At 47.8% G+C, this 19,581-nt stretch overlaps 1 protein-coding gene across 7 annotated transcripts in view; it reads left to right on the top strand.

Annotated features, from left to right (window-relative positions):
• Positions 1 to 19,581, top strand: part of TBC1D24 (TBC1 domain family member 24) — a 78,545-nt gene that overhangs the window by 19,569 nt on the left and 39,395 nt on the right. For 6 of the 7 annotated variants that reach the window (XM_063935014.1, XM_063935015.1, XM_063935011.1 and 3 more), the window contains exon 2: positions 17,125 to 18,153. In XM_063935014.1, coding sequence (XP_063791084.1) covers positions 17,186 to 18,153 — 968 coding nt within the window. In that variant the 5' untranslated portion in view covers positions 17,125 to 17,185. Of the gene's footprint in view, positions 1 to 15,956; positions 16,147 to 17,124; positions 18,154 to 19,581 lie in introns of those variants that run through there. The other variant, XM_063935013.1, reaches the window with a different exon arrangement.

Here is a 19,581-nt window from a genome sequence, read left to right as displayed (position 1 = left end):
AAAGATTATAAGAAGAACAAGGGTTCAGGCGATGCTCATTGTTCCAGACTGGCCAAGGAGGGCCTGGTATCCAGATCTTCAGGAGTTGCTCATAGAAGATCCCTGGCCTCTTCCTCTTCGGGAGGACCTGTTACAACAAGGTCCGTGCATGTATCAGGACTTGCTGCGTTTGACGGCATGGAGGTTGAACGCCAAATCCTAGCCAGAAAAGGTATTCCCTGTGAAGTCATTCCCACTCTTCTTCAGGCTAGAAAGGAAGTAACGGCGAAGCATTACCGCCGTATTTGGAGAAAATGTCTTTGTGTGAATCCAAGAAGGCTCCTACAGAAGAATTTCAGCTGGGGCGTTTGCTCCATTTTTTGCAAGCAGGTGTGGATGAGGGCCTGAAGTTAGGCTCTATTAAAGTGCAATTTTCGGCCTTATCAATTTTCTTTCAGAAAGAATTGGCCTCCCTTCCAAAAGTTCAGGCCTTCGTGAAAGGTTTGCTGCACATCCAACCTCCATTTGTGCCCCCAGTGGCACCGTGGTATTGCAGTTCCTGCAATCTCCTTGGTTTGAACCTTTACGTAAGGTTGAGTTAATATTCCTTACTTGTAAAGTAGTCATGTTGTTGGCCTTGGCATCTGCAAGGCGAGTTTCTGAATTGGCGGCTTTGTCTCACAAAAGCCCCTATTTAATATTCCATGCTGATAGAGCGGAGTTGAGAATTCGTCAGCAATTTCTACCAAAAGTGGTTTCCTCATTTCACAAAAACCAACCTATTGTGGTGCCAGTGGCTACTGACGCCTTGGCGAAATCGAAGTCTCTCGATGTGGTCAGAGCTTTGAAAATCTATGTCGCCAGAACGGCGCAGATTGGGTAAACAGAGGCTCTTTTTGTCCTGTGGGCTCCCAACAAGATTGGGGCTCCTGCTTCCAAGCAGACTATTGCACGCTGGATCTGTAATACGATTCAACAGGCTCATTCTACGGCAGGGTTGCCGTTATCGAAATCTGTGAAAGCCCATTCTACCAGAAAGGTGGGCTCATCCTGGGCGGCTGCCCGAGGGGTTTCGGCATTACAACTTTGCCGAGCTGCTACTTGGTCGGGTTCAAACACCTTTGCGAAGTTTTATAAGTTTGATACCCTGGCTGAGGACGACCTCTTGTTTGGTCAATCTGTGCTGCAGAGTCATCTGCACTCTCCCGCCCGTTCTAGAGCTTTGGTATAAACCCCATGGTTCTTGAAGCATCCTCCAGGACGTATGAGAAAATAGGATTTTAATACCTACCGGTAAATCCTTTTCTCTTAGTCCGTAGAGGATGCTGGGCGCCCGTCCCAGTGCGGGCTGTATGTATCTGCAGTTTGGTTTTGGTTACACTAATGTTAAGTACAGTCAGTCTGGTCATGCCGTTGCATGCGTTGTTGTTAAATGCCATGTTGTACGGCGTGTTTGAGGTGAGAGCTGGTATGTATCTCACCTTAGTTTAAAAATTAAATAAAATTAAATAAATCCTTTTCCTTGAAATGTCCGTCTTCCTGGGCACAGTTCCTATAACTGGAGTCTGGGGGAGGGGCATAGAGGGAGGGGCCAGTTCACACCCCTTTTAAAGTCTTAAAGTGCCCATGTCTCCTGCGGATCCCGTCTATACCCCATGGTTCTTGAAGCATCCCCAGCATCCTCTACGGACTAAGAAAAGGATTTACCGGTAGGTATTAAAATCCTATTTTCTCTTACGTCCTAGAGGATGCTGGGTACTCCGTAAGGACCATGGGGTATAGACTGGCTCCGCAGGAGATAGGGCACCTAAAAAGAACTTTGACTATGGGTGTGCACTGGCTCCTCCCTCTATGCCCCTCCTCCAGACCTCGGTTAGATCTTGTGCCCAGAGGAGAATGGGTGCACTGCAGAGAGCTCTCCAGAGTTTTCTGTGGAAAAATAATTTTGTTAGGTTTTTTATTTTCAGGGAGTCCTGTTGGCGACAGGCTCCCTGCATCGTGGGACTGAGGAGAGAGAAGCAGAGCTGGCTTGTGAAGTTGGGCACTGTTTCTAGGCTACTGGACACCATTAGATCCAGAGGGAGTCGGAACACAGGTCTCACCTGGGGTTCGTCCCGGAGCCGCGCCGCCACCGTCCTCCTCACAGATGCCGAAGATAGAAGCCGGGTGAGTATTGAGGAAAAGACTTCAGGTGGCAGAAGACCTCAGATCTTCATGAGGTAAGCATTGCTCCCTGTCACACACACAAAATGCAGGCACTGAAGGGTGCAGGGCGCAGGGGCGCCCTGGGCAGCAATAAACCTTGTTTTGGCCATAAATAAGGTGGATTAGGCTGGGGGACAGTAAATCCGCGGACCCCCGCCATTTTATTAATACATGATGAAGGGACCAAAGCCCGCCGTCGGGTGGGCGGGGCTTGATCCTCAGCACTAACCAGCGCCATTTTCTCCACAGAGGCTGCATGAGAAAACGCTGGTTCCCTGTTCTCTCCCCTGCTGAGCTTCACAGGTTGGAAAAAGGAGGAGAGGGGCACTTTGGCGACGCAGTGAGTGGAGATTACGATTATAAACATATAAAAGCACTATCTGGTTGTATATTCCAGTGTTTTTAAGCGCTGGGTGTGTGCTGGCATACTCTATCTCTCTGTCTCTCCTAAGGGCCTGGTTGGGGTTTTGTCCCCTTTATAGGTAAATCCCTGTGTGTGTGTGGGGTGTCGGTACGTGTGTGTCGACATGTCTGAGGCGGAAGGCTTCTCCAAGGAGGAGGTGGAGCAAATGAGTGGTGTGTCCCCGTCTGTTGTGCCGACTCCTGATTGGATGGACATGTGGCATACGTTGCATGCAAGTGTGGCATCTTTACATAAGAGGCTTGATAAGGCTGGTTTAGGGGGGACATCAGGCGGTTAATCCTCAGATTGGACCGACTCACAGGGCCCGTCGGGGTCTCAAAAGCTTCCCTTAACACAAGACACTACTACCGACACGGATTCTGATTCCAGTGTCGACTATGACAAAGTAAAATTGCACCCTAGGGTGACTAAAACTATTCAGGGTATGATTGTGGCAATAAGGGATGTCTTGCATATTGTGGATGAACCCTCGGTCCCCGGCACAAGGGTACACATGTTTAAGGAAAAGAAACAGATTATTAATTTTCCCACATCTCATGAATTAAACGAGTTCTTTGGAAAAGCTTGGGAGACTCCGGATAAGAGACCGCAGATCCCCAAAAGAATTTTTATGGCATACCCTTTCCCTAAGCAGGACAGGGAGATTTGGGAATTACCCCCCACTGTGGACAAGGCCCTGACGCGCTTATCCAAGAAAGTGGCGCTACCGTCTTCTGACACAGCGGCCCTTAAAGACCCTGCAGATCGCAGGCAAGAAACTACCTTAAAGGGTATTTATTCTCATACGGGTGCTGTGCTAAGACCGACTATTGCGTCGGCATGGGTGTGTAGCGCCATTGCAGCTTGGACAGATGAGCTGACAGATCAATTTCATACTATGGATAAGGACACTATATTCCTAACTCTAGCCCATATAAAAGACGCAGTCTTATTTATGAGGGATGCTCAAAGGGACATTGGATTGCTAGCTTCTAGGGCCAATGCCATGGCTATCTCAGCGAGAAGATCCTTATGGACTCGCCAATGGACGGGTGATGCAGATTCCAAGAAACATATGGAAGTACTACCCTATAAGGGGGATGTATTGTTTGGGGATGGGCTGACTGACCTGGTTTCCACAGCTACAGCAGGTAAATCAAATTTTTTACCATATATTCCCCAACAGCAAAAGAAAGTAACACCCTATCAGATGCAGTCCTTTCGGTCGCACAAGTCTAAAAGAGGTCGGGGATCCTCTTTCCTCGCCAGAGGTAAGGGCAGAGGCAAGAGAGCACCTGCTGCGGCAGGTGCCCAGGAACAAAAGTCCTCCCCGGCTGCTTCAAAACCCACAGCATGACGCTTGGGCTCCCCTGAGGGAGTCCGCACCGGTGGGGGCACGTCTTCGACTTTTCAGTCAGGCCTGGGTCAGTTCGGACCTGAATCCCTGGGTGCTGGAAATAATTTCCCAGGGTTACAAACTGGAATTCGAGGAGGTGCCCCCGCGCCGATTTTTCAAATCTGCCCTACCAGCTTCCACATCGGAAAGGGATGTAGTGTTAGCTGCAATTCAAACGCTGTGTATACAGCAAGCGATAATCAAGGTTCCCCTGCACCAGCAGGGAAGAGGTTACTACTCAACCCTATTTGTGGTCCCGAAACCGGACGGTTCGGTCAGACAGATTTTGAATCTGAAATCCCTAAACCTGTACATAAAAAGATTCAAATTCAAAATGGAATCACTCAGAGCGATAATAGCCAACATGGAGAGGGGGAGTTTATGGTGTCTCTGGACATAAAGGATGCGTACCTTCATGTCCCCATATATGCCCCCCATCAGGAATACCTGAGATTCGCTGTACAGGATTGTCATTACCAATTTCAGACGTTGCCGTTTGGACTTTCCACGGCCCGAGGATTTTCACCAAGATAATGGCAGAAATAATGGTGGTCCTGCGCAAGCATGGTGTCACAATTATCCCATACTTGGACGATCTCCTGATAAAAGCGAGATCAAAGAGAGAAATTGCTGAGCAGTGTGGCGCTCTCTCTGAGAGTGCTCCAGCAACACGGTTGGATTCTAAATCTACCAAAGTCACAGTTGATTCCGACAACTCGACTGCCGTTCCTAGGTATGATACTGGATACGGAACAAATGAAGGTCTTCCTCCCAATAGAGAGCCCAAGACATCCAGAACATGGTCAGAGAACTGCTAAAACCGAAAAGGGTGTCAGTTCACCAATGCACTCGAGTTCTGGGGAAAATGGTGGCGGCCTACGAGGCCATTCCCTTCGGCAGGTTCCATGCAAGGACTTTTCAATGGGACCTTCTGGACAAGTGGTCCGGGTCCCATCTGCACTTACATCGGAAAATAACTGTCCCCAGGGACCAGAGTATCCCTCCTGTGGTGGTTGCAAAGTGCTCACCTCCTGGAGGGTCGCAGGTTCGGAATTCAGGATTGGATCCTGGTTACCACGGACGCGAGCCTCCGAGGATGGGGAGCTGTCACACAGGGAAAACATTTTCAGGGTCTGTGGTCAGACCAGGAGTCCTGTCTACACATCAATGTGTTGGAACTCAGGGCCATTTACAACGGCCTTCGACAAGCGGAGAATTTTCTTCGAAACCTACCGGTTCTGATTCAATCAGACAATGTCACAGCAGTGGCTCATGTGAACCGCCAAGGCGGGACAAAAAGCAGAGTCGCGATGGCGGAAGCCACAAGGATCCTTCGCTGGGCGGAAAATCATGTAAGCGCTCTGTCAGCTGTCTTCATTCCGGGAGTGGACAACTGGGAAGCAGACTTCCTCAGCAGACACGATCTCCATCCAGGAGAGTGGGGACTTCATCAAGAAGTATTTGCAGACGTAACACGTCTTTGGGGAACTCCTCAAATAGACATGATGGCGTCACGTCTCAACAAAAAACTTCAGAGGTACTGCGCCAGGTCTCGGGACCCTCAGGCAGTAGCAGTAGACGCTCTGGTAACACCGTGGGTGTTCAAATCGGTCTATGTGTTTCCTCCTCTTCCTCTCATCACGAAAGCGTTGAGGATCATAAGACGAAAAAGAGTACAGACGATACTCGTTGTCCCAGACTGGCCTTGAAGGGCTTGGTACTCGGATCTACAAGAGATGCTCACAGGAGACCCCTGGCCTCTTCCTCTGAGGGAAGACCTGTTGCAGCAGGGGCCCTGTGTATTTCAAGACTTACCGCGGTTACGTTTGACGGCATGGCGGTTGAACGCCGAATCCTAGCAAAAAAGGGGATTCCGGAAGAGGTCATCCCTACGTTAATAAAGGCTAGAAAGGAGGTGACGATAAAACATTATCACCATATCTGGCGAAAGTATGTGTCTTGGTGTGAGACCAAGAATGCACCTACGGAAGATTTTCATCTGGGTCGTCTTCTCCACTTCCTACAGACAGGAGTGGATATGGGCCTGAAATTAGGCTCTGTTAAGGTACAGATTTTGGCCCTCTCGATTTTCTTCTAGAAGGAATTTGCTTCTCTTCCAGAAGTCCAGAGTTTGTAAAGGGAGTGCTGCACATCCAGCCCCCTTTTGTGCCTCCAGTGGCACCATGGGACCTGAACGTGGAGTTGCAGTTCCTAAAATCACACTGGTTTGAACCGCTTAACAAGGTTGAGTTGAAATTTCTTACCTGGAAGGTGGTCATGTTGTTGGCCTTAGCATCAGCAAGGCGAGTGTCAGAGTTGGCGGCTTTGTCACCCAAGAGCCCCTACTTGATTTTTCATGTGGATCGAGCTGAATTGAGGACACGTCTGCAATTTTTGACTAAAGTGGTTTCTTCGTTCCATATGAATCAACCTATTGTGGTGCCTGTGGCTACAAGTGACCTGGAGGGTTCCAGATCCCTGGACGTAGTCAGGGCATTAAAAATGTATGTAGCCAGGACGGCTAGAGTTAGGAAAACAGAGGCTCTGTTTATCCTGTATGCGGCCAATAAGATTGGCGCTCCTGCTTCGAAGCAGACTATTGCTCGCTGGATCTGTAATACGATTCAGCAGGCACACTCTACGGCTGGATTGCCGGTACCAAATTCGGTTAAGGCCCATTCCACTAGGAAGGTGGGCTCTTCTTGGGTGGCTGCCCGAGGCGTCTCTGCTTTACAACTTTGCCGAGCGGCGACTTGGTCGGGGTCAAACACTTTTGCTAAATTCTATAAGTTTGATACCCTGGCTGATGAGGACCTAGCGTTTGCTCAGTCGGTGCTGCAGAGTCATACGCACTCTCCCGCCCGATTGGATGCTTTGGTATAAACCCCATGGTCCTTACGGAGTCCCCAGCATCCTCTAGGACGTAACAGAAAATAAGATTTTAAACCTACCTGTAAATCTATTTCTCCTAGTCCGTAGAGGATGCTGGTCGCCCGTCCCAGTGCGGAAACTCTGCAAGACTTGTATATAGTTGTTGCTTACATAAGGGTTATGTTACAGTTGACATCGGTCTTGGACCGTTACTGTTGTTTTGTTCATACTGTTAACTGGTTATGTATGTTCCAGGTTACATGGTATGATTGGTGTGGGCTGGTATGAATCTTGCCCTTGGATTGCTAAATCCTGCCTTGTATTGTCCATCTCCTCTGGGCACAGTTCTCTAACTGAGGTCTGGAGGAGGGGCATAGAGGGAGGAGCCAGTGCACACCCATAGTCAAAGTTCTTTTTAGGTGCCCTATCTCCTGCGGAGCCCATCTATACCCCATGGTCCTTACGGAGTCCCCAGCATCCTCTACGGACTAGGAGAAATAGATTTACCGGTAGGTTTAAAATCTTATTTCTCTAACGTCCTAAGTGGATGCTGGGGACTCCGTAAGGACCATGGGGAATAGCGGCTCCGCAGGAGACTGGGCACATCTAAAGAAAGCTTTAGGACTAACTGGTGTGCACTGGCTCCTCCCCCTATGACCCTCCTCCAAGCCTCAGTTAGATTTCTGTGCCCGACGAGAAGGGTGCACACTAGGGGCTCTCCTGAGCTTCTTAGTGAAAGTTTTAGTTTAGGTTTGTTATTTTCAGTGAGACCTGCTGGCAACAGGCTCACTGCATCGAGGGACTAAGGGGAGAAGAAGCGAACTCACCTGCGTGCAGAGTGGATTGGGCTTCTTGGCTACTGGACATTAGCTCCAGAGGGACGATCACAGGCCCAGCCTGGATGGGTCCCGGAGCCGCGCCGCCGGCCCCCTTACAGAGCCAGAAGAGCGAAGAGGTCCGGAAAAATCGGCGGCAGAAGACGTTCCTGTCTTCAATAAAGTAGCGCACAGCACTGCAGCTGTGCGCCATTGCTCTCAGCACACTTCATACTCCGGTCACTGAGGGTGCAGGGCGCTGGGGGGGGCGCCCTGAGACGCAATAAAACATGATAAAAATACCTTACATGGCAAAAAATACATCACATATAGCTCCTGGGCTATATGGATGCATTTAACCCCTGCCAGAATATACAGAAAAACGGGAGATAGGCTCCGCCCCCTTTTCGGCTGCCTTATCTCCTCAGCACACTGGCGCCATTTTCCCTCACAGCTCAGTTTGAGGGAAGCTCCCTGGCTCTTCCCTGCAGTCACTACACTACAGAAAGGGTTAAAAAAAGAGAGGGGGGCACTAATTAGGCGCAGTATTAAAACATACAGCAGCTATAAGGGGAAAAACACTTATATAAGGTTATCCCTGTGTGTGTGTGTGTGTGTGTATATATATATATATATATATATATATATATATATATATATATATATATATATATATATATATATATATATATATATATATATATATATATATATATATAGCGCTCTGGTGTGTGCTGGCATACTCTCCCTCTGTCTCCCCAAAGGGCTAGTGGGGTCCTGTCCTCTATCAGAGCATTCCCTGTGTGTGTGCTGTGTGTCGGTACGTTTGTGTCGACATGTATGAGGAGAAAAATGATGTGGAGATGGAGCAGAGTGTCTGTAACAGTGATGTCACCACCTAGGGGGTCGACACCTGAGTGGATGTACTGTTGAAAATTACGTGACAGTGTCAGCTCTGTATAAAAAACAGTGGTTGACATGAGACAGCCGGCTACTCAGCTTGTGCCTGTCCAGACGTCTCATAGGCCGTCAGGGGCTCTAAAGCGCCCGTTACCTCAGATGGCAGATACAGACGCCGACACGGATACTGACTCCTGTGTCGACGGTGAAGAGACAACCGTGATTTCCAGTAGGGCCACACGTTACATGATTGAGACAATGGAAAATGTTTTATACATTTCCGATAATACGAGTACCACCAAAAAGGGGTATTATGTTCGGTGAGGGAAAAACTACCTGTAGCTTTCCTGAATCTGAGAAATAAAATGAGGTATGTGATGATGCGTGGGTTTCCCCCCGATAACAATTGATAATTTCTTAAAAAGTATTGGCTGTATACCCTTTCCCGCCAGAGGTTAGGGTGCGTTGGGAAACACCCCCTAGGGGGGATAAGGCGCTCACACGCTTGTAAGAACAAGGGCTCTACCCTCTCATGAGATGGCCGCCCTTAAGGATCCTGCTGATAGAAAGCAGGAGGGTATCCAAAAATTTATTCACACACATACTGGTGTTATACTGCGACCAGCAATCGCCTCAGCCTGGAGGTGCAGTGCTGGGTTGGCATGGTCGGATTCCCTGACTGGAAATATTGATATCCTAGATAAGGATAGTATATTATTGCCTATAGAGCATTTAAAAGATGTATTTCTATATATGCATGATGCACAGCGGAATATTTGCCGACTGACATCAAGTATAAGTGCGTTGTCCAATTCTACCAGTAAAATGGTCAGGTGATGCGGATTCCAAACGGCATTTGGAAGTATTGCCTTTGAAAGGGGACATTTGGGGTCGGTCTTTTAGACCTGGTGGCCACGGCAACAACTGGGAAATCCACGTTTGTACCCCAGGTCGCCTCTCAAAATAAGACGCCGTATTATCAGGCGCAGTCCTTTGTTGGCAAGCGGACAAAAGGTTCCTCTTTTCTGCTCGTGACAGAGGGAGAGGAAAAAGGCTGAAGAGATTACCCAGTTCCCAGGAACAGAAATCCTTTCCCGCCTCTGCAAAGCCCTCAGTATGACGCTAGGGCCTTACAAGCTCAGGCACGGTGGGGGCCCGTTCTCAATGAATTTCAGTGCGCAGTGGGCTCACTCGCAAGTAGACCCCTGGATCCTTCAGGTAATATCTCAAGGGTACATATTGAAATTCGAGACGTCTCCCCCTCGCCGTTTCCAAAAGTCGGCTTTACCGACGTCTCCCTCTGACAGGGAGGCAGTTTTGGAAGCTATTCACAAGCTGTATTCCCAGCAGGTGATAATCAAGGTACCCCTCCTGCAACAGGGAACGGGGTATTATTCCACACTATTGTGGTACCGAAGCCAGACGGCTCGGTGAGACCGATTTCTAAATCTAAAATCTAAAATCTTTGAACACTTACATACAGAGGTTCAAATTCAAGATTGAGTCACTCAGAGCAGTGATTGCGAACCTGGAAGAAGGGGACTACATGATGTCTCGGGACATCAAGGATGCTTACCTTCATGTCAAAATTTACCCTTCTCACCAAGGGTACCTCAGGTTATGGTACAGAACTGTCACTATCAGTTCAGACGCTGCCGTAGGGATGGTCCACGGCACCCCGGGTCTTTACCAAGGTAATGGCCGAAATGATATCCCTTCGAAGGAAGGGAATTTTAGTTATCCCTTACTTGGACGATTCCCTGATAAGGGTAAGATCCAGGGAACAGTTGGAAGTCGGTGTAGCACTATCTCAGGTAGTGTTGAGGCAGCACGATTGGATTCTCAATATTCCAAAATCGCAGCTGGTTCCGACGACTTGTCTTCTGTTTCCTAGGGATGTTCCTGGACACAGTCCAGAAAAAAGGTGTTTCTCCCGGAAGAGAAAGCCAGGGAGTTATCCGAGCTAGTCAGGAACCTCCTAAAACCGAACCAAGTCTCAGTGCATCAATGCACAAGGGTTCTGGGTAAAAATGGTGGCTTCCTACGAAGCAATCCCATTCGTTAGATTCCACGCAAGAACTTTCCAGTGGAACCTACTGGACAAATGGTCCGGGTCGCATTTTCAGATGCATCAGCGGATAACCCTGTCACCAAGGACAAGGGTATCCATCATGTGGTGGTTGCAGAGTGCTCATCTTCTAGAGGGCCGCAGATTCGGCATTCAGGACTGGGTCCTGGTGACCACGGATGCCAGCCTGCGAGGCTGGGGAGCAGTCACACAGGGAAGGAATATCCAGGGCTTAGGGTCAAGCCTGGATACATCACTTCACATAAATATCCTGAAGCTAAGGGCCATTTACAATGCTCTAAGCTTAGCAAGACCTCTGCTTCAAGGTCAGCCGGTGTTGATCCAGTCGGACAACATCATGGCAGTCACCCACGTAAACAGACAGGGTGGCACAAGAAGCAGGAGGGCAATGGCAGAAGCTGCAGGGATTCTTCGCTGGGCGGAAAATCATGTGATAGCACTGTCAACAGTATTCATTCCGGGAGTGGACAACTGGGAAGCATACTTCCTCAGCACGACCTCCACCCGGGAGAGTGGGGACTTCACCCAGAAGTCGTCCACATGATTAAAAAACTCGACGGGTATTGCGCCAGGTCAAGAGACCCTCAGGCAATAGTTGTAGACGCTCTGGTAACACCGTGGGTGTACCAGTCAGTGTATGTGTTCCCTCCTCTGCCTCTCATACCCAAGGTACTGAGATTGATAAGATGGAGAGGAGAAAGCACTATATTCGTGGCTCCGGATTGGCCAAGAAGGACTTGGTAACCGGAACTTCAAGAGATGCTCACGGAGGATCCGTGGCCTCTACCTCTAAGAAGGGACCTGCTCCAGCAAGGACCCTGTCTGTTCCAAGACTTACCGCGGCTGCGTTTGACGGCATGGCGGTTGAACGCCGGATCCTGAAGGAAAAAAGGCATTCCGGATGAAGTCATCCCTATCCTGATCAAAGCCAGGAAGGATGTAACCGCAAAAACATTATCACCGCAATTGGCGAAAATATGTTGCGTGGTGCGAGGCCAGTAAGGCCCGACGGAGGAAATTCAACTGGGTCGATTCCTACATTTCCTGCAAACAGGAGTGTCTATGGGCCTGAAATTGGGGTCCATTAAGGTTCAAATTTCGGCCCTGTCAATTTTCTTCCAAAAAGAACTAGCTTCAGTCCCTGAAGTTCAGACGTTTGTAAAAGGGGTACTGCATATACAGCCTCCTTTTGTGCCTCCAGTGGCACTTTGGGATCTCAATGTAGTTTTGGGTTCCAAAAGTCACATTGGTTTGAACCACTTAAATCTGTGGAGTTAAAATATCTCACATGGAAAGTGGTCATGCTGTTGGCCCTGGCCTGGGCCAGGCGCGTGTCAGAATTGGCGGCTTTATCCTGAAAAAGCCCTTATCTGATTTTCCATTCGGACAGGGCGGAATTGAGGACTCGTCCTCAGTTTCTCCCCAAGGTGGTTTCAGCGTCTCACCTGAACCAACCTATTGGTGGTGCCTGCGGCTACTAGGGACTTGGAGGCCTCCAAGTTGCTAGACGTTGTCAGTGCCCTGAAAATATATGTTTCCAGGACGGCTGGAGTCAGGAAATCTGACTCGCTGTTTATCCTGTGTGCACCCAACAAGCTGGGTGCTCCTGCTTCTAAGCAGACTATTGCTCGTTGGATTTGTAGTACAATTCAGCTTGCACATTCTGTGGCAGGCCTGCCACAGCCAAAAATCTGTAAATGCCCACTCCACAAGGAAGGTGGGCTCATCTTGGGCGGCTGCCCGAGGGGTCTCGGCTTTACAACTTTGCCGAGCAGCTACTTGGTCAGGAGCAAATACGTTTGTAAAATTCTACAAAATTGATATCCTGGCTGAGGAGGACCTGGAGTTCTCTCATTTGGTGCTGCAGAGTCATCCGCACTCTCCCGCCCGTTTGGGAGCTTTGGTATAATCCCCATGGTCCTTACGGAGTCCCCAGCATCCACTTAGGACGTTAGAGAAAATAAGAATTTACTTACCGATAATTCTATTTCTCATAGTCCGTAGTGGATGCTGGGCGCCCATCCCAAGTGCGGATTGTCTGCAATACTTGTACATAGTTATTGTTACAAAAATCGGGTTATTATTGTTGTGAGCCATCTTTCAGAGGCTCCTCTGTTATCATGCTGTTAACTGGGTTCAGATCACAGGTTATACGGTGTGATTGGTGTGGCTGGTATGAGTCTTACCCGGGATTCAAAATCCTTCCTTATTGTGTACGCTCGTCCGGGCACAGTATCCTAACTGAGGCTTGGAGGAGGGTCATAGGGGGAGGAGCCAGTGCACACCAGTTAGTCCTAAAGCTTTCTTTAGATGTGCCCAGTCTCCTGCGGAGCCGCTATTCCCCATGGTCCTTACGGAGTCCCCAGCATCCACTACGGACTATGAGAAATAGAATTAGCGGTAAGTAAATTCTTATTTTTTTTTTTTTTCTTTTCATATGTTGGAGATAAAGAATAACTATCCTCTGAATAAAAATATGAAGAAAGAATTGGAGAACCTATAACTCAAATGGATCTGAGAGAATAAGGAAATAACGTATTTTGGGCATTCTCATTGGAATTGTAACTGTGAATTTATACTTCAATAATTCATCCCACCAGAATATGGGGGAATCATGAACATAAAACTGTGACTGCATTATACCACAACAGGAGATTGCACGAAAACCACACCTTTTCTATTTCCTATAACCACTTGTGCCCTGCAGGTGGGCATAGAGGTTTTCGCAGCTCTTCGCTTTGAAGCACCAAATTTATATCTCTACTGTACGGGATATGGTGGCCTGTAGGCAGCCGGGGATTCTGGGAGAGTCTCCCTTCATGGACTCACAATTGTCCATTGTTTAAGCAATTTATATTTCATGTCTTTTGGGGTAAGTCGAATCATGGCGTGCGCCATTCCAGAACACATTGCGATGTCCGCACTACCGCAAGTGCCCAATATGTGCGCAGCCAGGCATTGCAACCGTGCCCAGCAGGACTTCCCGCACACTTTGTGTTGTGATGGCAACATTATAAGGCAGAAAACCACAGGAAAGATGGAGTAATACCAGGGTACACACACTCTTCCATTGGCGACCAACAGAGGTGGCCCTAAGTGTCATACATGGGAAATATTTCCTCAAGTGTTGCCATACTGTACGCCTTCTGTGTTTACTTTTTATTTTAAAAAACAAATCCATTTCTGTTTTATAGCGCTAGTCTTACAATATTACTACACCAATCAATCCTGTCACAAAAGTCTAACCTAAGTCATTGAGCAGTGCTGTGCGTGACTCTACCATGGTCAGAGTGTTCCACAGCTTTTTATGGAGAGGAGCGCCATAAATGCCCTGCTGTGGCCTGGCCCCCTAGAATGAAAGCCATGGTTTCCAAACAGAGTCGGCAAACGGGAAGTGGCCGCTGCAAGAGCGGCATGTGGGGGAAATGGCCTATCACTCCAGAGTACAGAAGTCCTGAAGCCATTTTGGAGTCCCGACAAGCTGCAGGCACAGGAGAAAACAATCCCCGTCCCCCATATGTGTTTGTGTTTAATCTTAAACTACAAAAGTTAACCATGCATGCTGGAATCTGTAGGTCTACAAAGACAGGTATTTGGTCTGCACAGACCCAGTTATGCATGCAGAGGAGCTACACTGCTGTGACTGGCTGTGTAATGCCCAGTCCGAAGAGCTGGAACGCACTTTATATACCTACCACCATAGGGTCTGTAGGTATAATAAATAATGTGATGTTACAGCTGTATGTATTATCTGGCATATAGAGTAGGGTGTGTGTGTAGTGTTCATTCTAGCACCTTGCGCCTGTCACAGCCCATGCAGTTCCACCTTCCCGACTGGGGTGTTATGTTCTGCTCTGGTGCTTCTAGCACACCCTGGACTTTATCTCAATGTTGAGATACAGACTGGAGTGTGCTAGAACACCAGAACACTGTGTTTTACATGTTGATCACATTATGGACGCCCACTTCCCGGACACTTGGGAGGCTTGGCAGCTATAATGCAGTTCGTTGACTTTGCATCTGTATCTGCAGCCATGAACACCGGTGAGAGGACCAGGCTTTCCCTATATATAAACCACCTGTGTCTGGCGTAATGTGTATAAGGCACTCTACAACTGGAGAACTTTCTTTGCACCGTGCCTCCTTCCCCTCTGGCTCCAGGAGAATGGGCTGTCTGTCTTTAATGTTTCAGCAGCGGTCTCATGTTATCTAGGTCAGGGCTGATGGTATCAGGCGCTGTGTGGTAACTCTGCGCTCCTGTGTAGCAGCCTATTGAGGCTGGTTTTGTACAGACGTTTACTGGACCATGTACCTTGGCACACAGACCTACATTGTGTAACATAATAGTACACGCAGCTTTTACTTATGCAGGTAGTGTAGGTGTTCCAGAATGTGCATCTCCTTACTCGTTACTGTAAACTTTTGAAGTATGTGTCCAATCTGGGCTATCGGTCTCCCCTGACGCACCCACCACTACATGAAAGGGCAGCAGGTTGCGGTGTTTCAGGGCACCAGGGAATAGGAGCGGTCATGAGGGTTCCTTAGGTCAGAATGGAAGGTGTACTTTGAGGCAATTGATGGTAGGTCTTAAACAATTGGGAAACCCCCTTCATTGCACACCTCCGATCCTGGGAGACCCAGCGTATGTAACCTGCATGCCAGATGTCCCTCCTTGTGCATAATTAGGTGGGTACAGGAAAGGGTAACACCTCTGATAATGCCCCTGCAGCTGTGTGATGCCCCACACGGAACCACAGACCTCTCCCTTACTTTTAATTTACTGAACAAGGATTTAAACCCAGCATATTGGGTAAACCATCCTAATGGCTGCTCGGTGAAGTAAAGACGCATGCTGTTTAGGGGATGGAGCCGCTGTGCTATATGGATAGTAGAGCAGGATATGAATATAGATTTCACCCTTATCACTACAGGTGACTCTCTTTAGCATGCGGTCACTTTTGTCTGTCCTGTGTCTGATTGTCCCCAGCAAATAGCATCTGGGAAATAGAATTCTGATTCCTGGTGGGTTTGTTCTTGTGTCCAAACGTAAGTGTGTTTACACAATCCATGCCTTAATGAGCCCTATTTTGTGCAGTGATTTTTCCTGTGGTTGTAGAATAACTCTACAATACGTCTACAGACCAGGTTTTTCAGGTATTACAGTTTAGACTTGTCTTTCATTTAGCTGGTTAAGGCCAGTAGTGTCTAAGAGAAACGTGTGCCCTTTATTTATATATGCCAATGTGTTGTTCTGTCTTTATTCTGAAGCCTTTTTGTACCTAGGAGGAGCATGCAGAACCAATTTAATCAGAATTTGGTTACCCTAGTAGTGTGTCTGCAGGAGGAAACCCATGTGAACACAAATAGAACATTCCACCTCCTCCAGCCATTGCCACCAAGTGAATTACTATCTGACCTTTTGGACAGCTCCTGCTATTTACGATATAACCCCAACTGCTACCGTTGCCCTATTGTAGGGTCCTTAATGGTTAGTAAATCCTATATTGAATGCAGATCCCGTTTGAAGGAGCCACATCTAGTACATACCCCTCTCCTAGCTAGTGAGAGGGTGGTGGTAAAAGCTGAACTTAAAACCTTTTCTCCGAGGCAAGGAATATTCCAACTGCTTGCCTCTGTATAGTAGTAATAATAATAATCATTTTATTTATATAGCGCTCTTTCTCCAATAGGACTCAAGGCGCTTAACAGATACATAGCATAATATAGTACAGAAAATAATGAAGTACAGAACAGATTTTCATCAAATACAGAAGCATGGAGATACTAAAGGGACAATTATGGGAATGCTTGAGTAAAAAGGAAAGTCTTGAGTCTACTTTTGAGGGATTCTATAGTTGGGGCCTCTCGCACTGTCCGGAGAAGTGAGTTCCATAGAGTCGGAGCCGCATGACTAAAAGCTCGACCCCCAGATGAATTACGGGAGATTCTAGGTACTGCTAAAAGTCCTTCATCTACAGATCGCAGTAATAGTACATTCAAGCAGCGTCAGACAGGAGCATAAAAGGCCCACCAGGGAATGCAGTGGGAGGAGCCCAAGCTTAAGGGGTGTGGCTAACCACCACAGAGGGACTTAGCCAGCCATTACTGAGGAACGTAGTGACCGGGCCGCTTTATAAAGGACAGAACAGGTGTTTGTCAGGACCACCCAGTTTGATTGGCTGGAGGGCTAATCTTGGGGTAGTTTCCATAGAAACATACAAAGCACCCAAGTTCATCTATTACCTTACTCCAGCAAGTTACTGACCCCTAAAGTGGGGGGTTGGGTCCTCCGGGGGTTCTCCCTCCTGTGCACCTGTGGGTCAGTCCAGCCCTGACTGCAAGAAAGGAAAAATAATATATTACACACAATATTCAGTGACCATGTTTTTATGTTGTATTTCTAAAAAATGAAAGGAAGTCCTTTTACCTTATATTTTATTTTTTATTTTATTTTTTCTATTTTCAGAAAACACTATGAACTGAGAATTCATTACTAGAGAAAAATAATTATCTCTCAAAGAGCTGCAATGGACGACACTGAATATGGCGCATTCGTGGACTTTGATAAAATGGAGACTGGTGGAACGCAACAACAGAACCCCAAAGTACTGAACTGTACAGACTTCCAGGAGCTAAAACAGATGTCCCGCCAGGGATATTGGGCAAAGAGCCATTCATTACGGGCCAAGGTGTATCAAAAACTGATAAAGGACATCCCATGTCGCACGGTAACGCCTGATGCCAGTGTATACCGTGACATAGTGGGAAAGATTGTGGGCAAGAGGAATGCAAGCACCCTACCTCTGCCAGAATTCGTGGATGACCGCCAAGTTCCCACCTTCTGCCTCAATGCTGAAGGGATTGGAGCTGTGAGGAAAATTACTCTCTGCATCTCAAACCAGTTCCCGGACATTTCCTTCTGTCCTATCCTCCCCTCCCTGGTGGCACTGCTCCTTCATTATAGCCAGGATGAGGCGGAATGCTTTGAGAACGTCTCCCGAATACTGGCTTGCAATGACCCCAACAGGCGACTAGTTGATCAAACCTTCTTAGCATTTGAATCTTCTTGCATGACTTTCGGAGATCTTGCTGGCAAATATTGCCAGGGGCCCCATAAGCTCATGGTGGCTGTGTCTGAGGACGTCTTGGAGGTCTACTCGGACTGGCAGAGGTGGCTCTTTGGAGAGCTACCCTTCACCTATATTATACGCGTGTTTGATGTGTTTTTAGTGGAGGGCTATAAAGTGCTTTTCAGGGTAGCACTGGCTTTACTCAAGTTCTTCCACAAGGTGAGGGGCGGCCAGCCCATGGAGTCCAGCAATGTGAAAAGAGACATCCAGGATTTTGTGAGGGACATTGGTAAGGCAGTGTCTCCTGAGAAGCTTCTGGAGAAGGCCTTTGCCATTCGGCTCTTTTCCCGTAAGGAAATACAGCTGCTGCAAATGGCCAACGAAAAGGCTCTGAAGCAGAAAGGGATCACGGTGAAGCAGAACAGGTGAGCACTCCAGGCTATTGCTTCTACCAAAGCTGTTTTTAGGAAAGCCTGATACCAGAAGAATTATGACCATACTATGCAACAATAATGGATTGTGGGACATACACCCAACCCACCCATTTTGACATCAAGTGGGGAGTATGTGTAACGTTGGAGTAAATTCTAGAGGCGGTCTCTGCCAGTGAAGTTGCTCAATATCCGGCCATAGTCAACTTTTTAAATTTGGAAATATAAAAATAGTGTAAGATATGCAACTTACGCTGAGATTTAATTAAAAAGTGCACTGCAAAATGCGTTGGCAGTGTCACAGGACAATCTGCCCATCGTATATCCGTACGCATGATTACACTTCATTACCAAGACGCCTTCACGCACTAGAGGTGAGACTAGGTGTGCATACAGGATATGGAGTGTGTAAATTTGTGTGCTCCCAAGTTCAACCTCCACCACTGCAAATTCCCCCATTTTTCTCGTAACAACCTCTCCTGTCTATGTATTAAAGCATTATTGTACAGTACATAGGGCCACTTCTAGAAGAAAAGCTTTAAAAGAAAAAAAAGAAAAATTTAAGGGGGGGGGGGGGGGGGGGGCGGCGGCCATATGCTGTATATTCTAATATGTATGTATTATCTCTACACTAGTAGCGATTTGTTAGGTGCTTTTTTGAATAGCGTGTGGGCGTCGTCTTATTGTGTTCATTATTTATCACCTGCTCATAAGTGTTTCGCCTATACAGCAGCACAGGTGAGCTGATCCTGTGGGAGGCAGTGACCCGTACACCATATGTAATATGGGGAATTGAGGCAGCAGGGAGCCACAGACTGAGTTAAATAGTGGAAGGAGCAAGGTCCCCAGCAGCACAGAGTATATCAGGAGACAAGAGATGTTCGTGAGGACAGGACCGCATGTGACCAGGTAGTGACATGATGTGAGGAGGGGATCCGAGGCAGCAGGAAGCCACAGACTCTGAGTTATATAGTGGAGGGGCAGGGTCCCCAGCAGCACAGAGTATATCAGGAGATGAGTGATGTGTCTGTGAGGGCAGGACTGCAAGTGATGGGGCAGTGACATGATGTAAGGAGAGGAATGGAGGCAGCAGGAAGCCACAGACTGAGAATTATATAGTGGTAAGAGCAGGGTCCCAGCAGCACAGAGTATATCAGGAGATGAGTGATGTGTCGGTGAGGACAGTGATATAATGTGAGAAGGGGAATGTAGGCAGCAGGGAGCTGCAGACAGTCATAGTGGCTGGAGCCAGGTCCCTAATAATGCACAGTAGTGATGTGAGGCTCACGCCACACTGACACATGAAGACACTGGTGAGAATTACCACTCTGTATTAAACTATGTTCTCGTTATTTCTGCCCCTGATGTCCCGATTATGGACAATTCTATGTTCTCTTAGTGCCCCGGTAGCTAAATGCTGCC

The sequence above is a fragment of the Pseudophryne corroboree genome, chromosome 7 (genome assembly GCF_028390025.1).
Source record: "Pseudophryne corroboree isolate aPseCor3 chromosome 7, aPseCor3.hap2, whole genome shotgun sequence".
Classification (NCBI taxonomy): domain Eukaryota; kingdom Metazoa; phylum Chordata; class Amphibia; order Anura; family Myobatrachidae; genus Pseudophryne; species Pseudophryne corroboree.
This window is presented reverse-complemented; position numbering and strand designations above follow the sequence as displayed.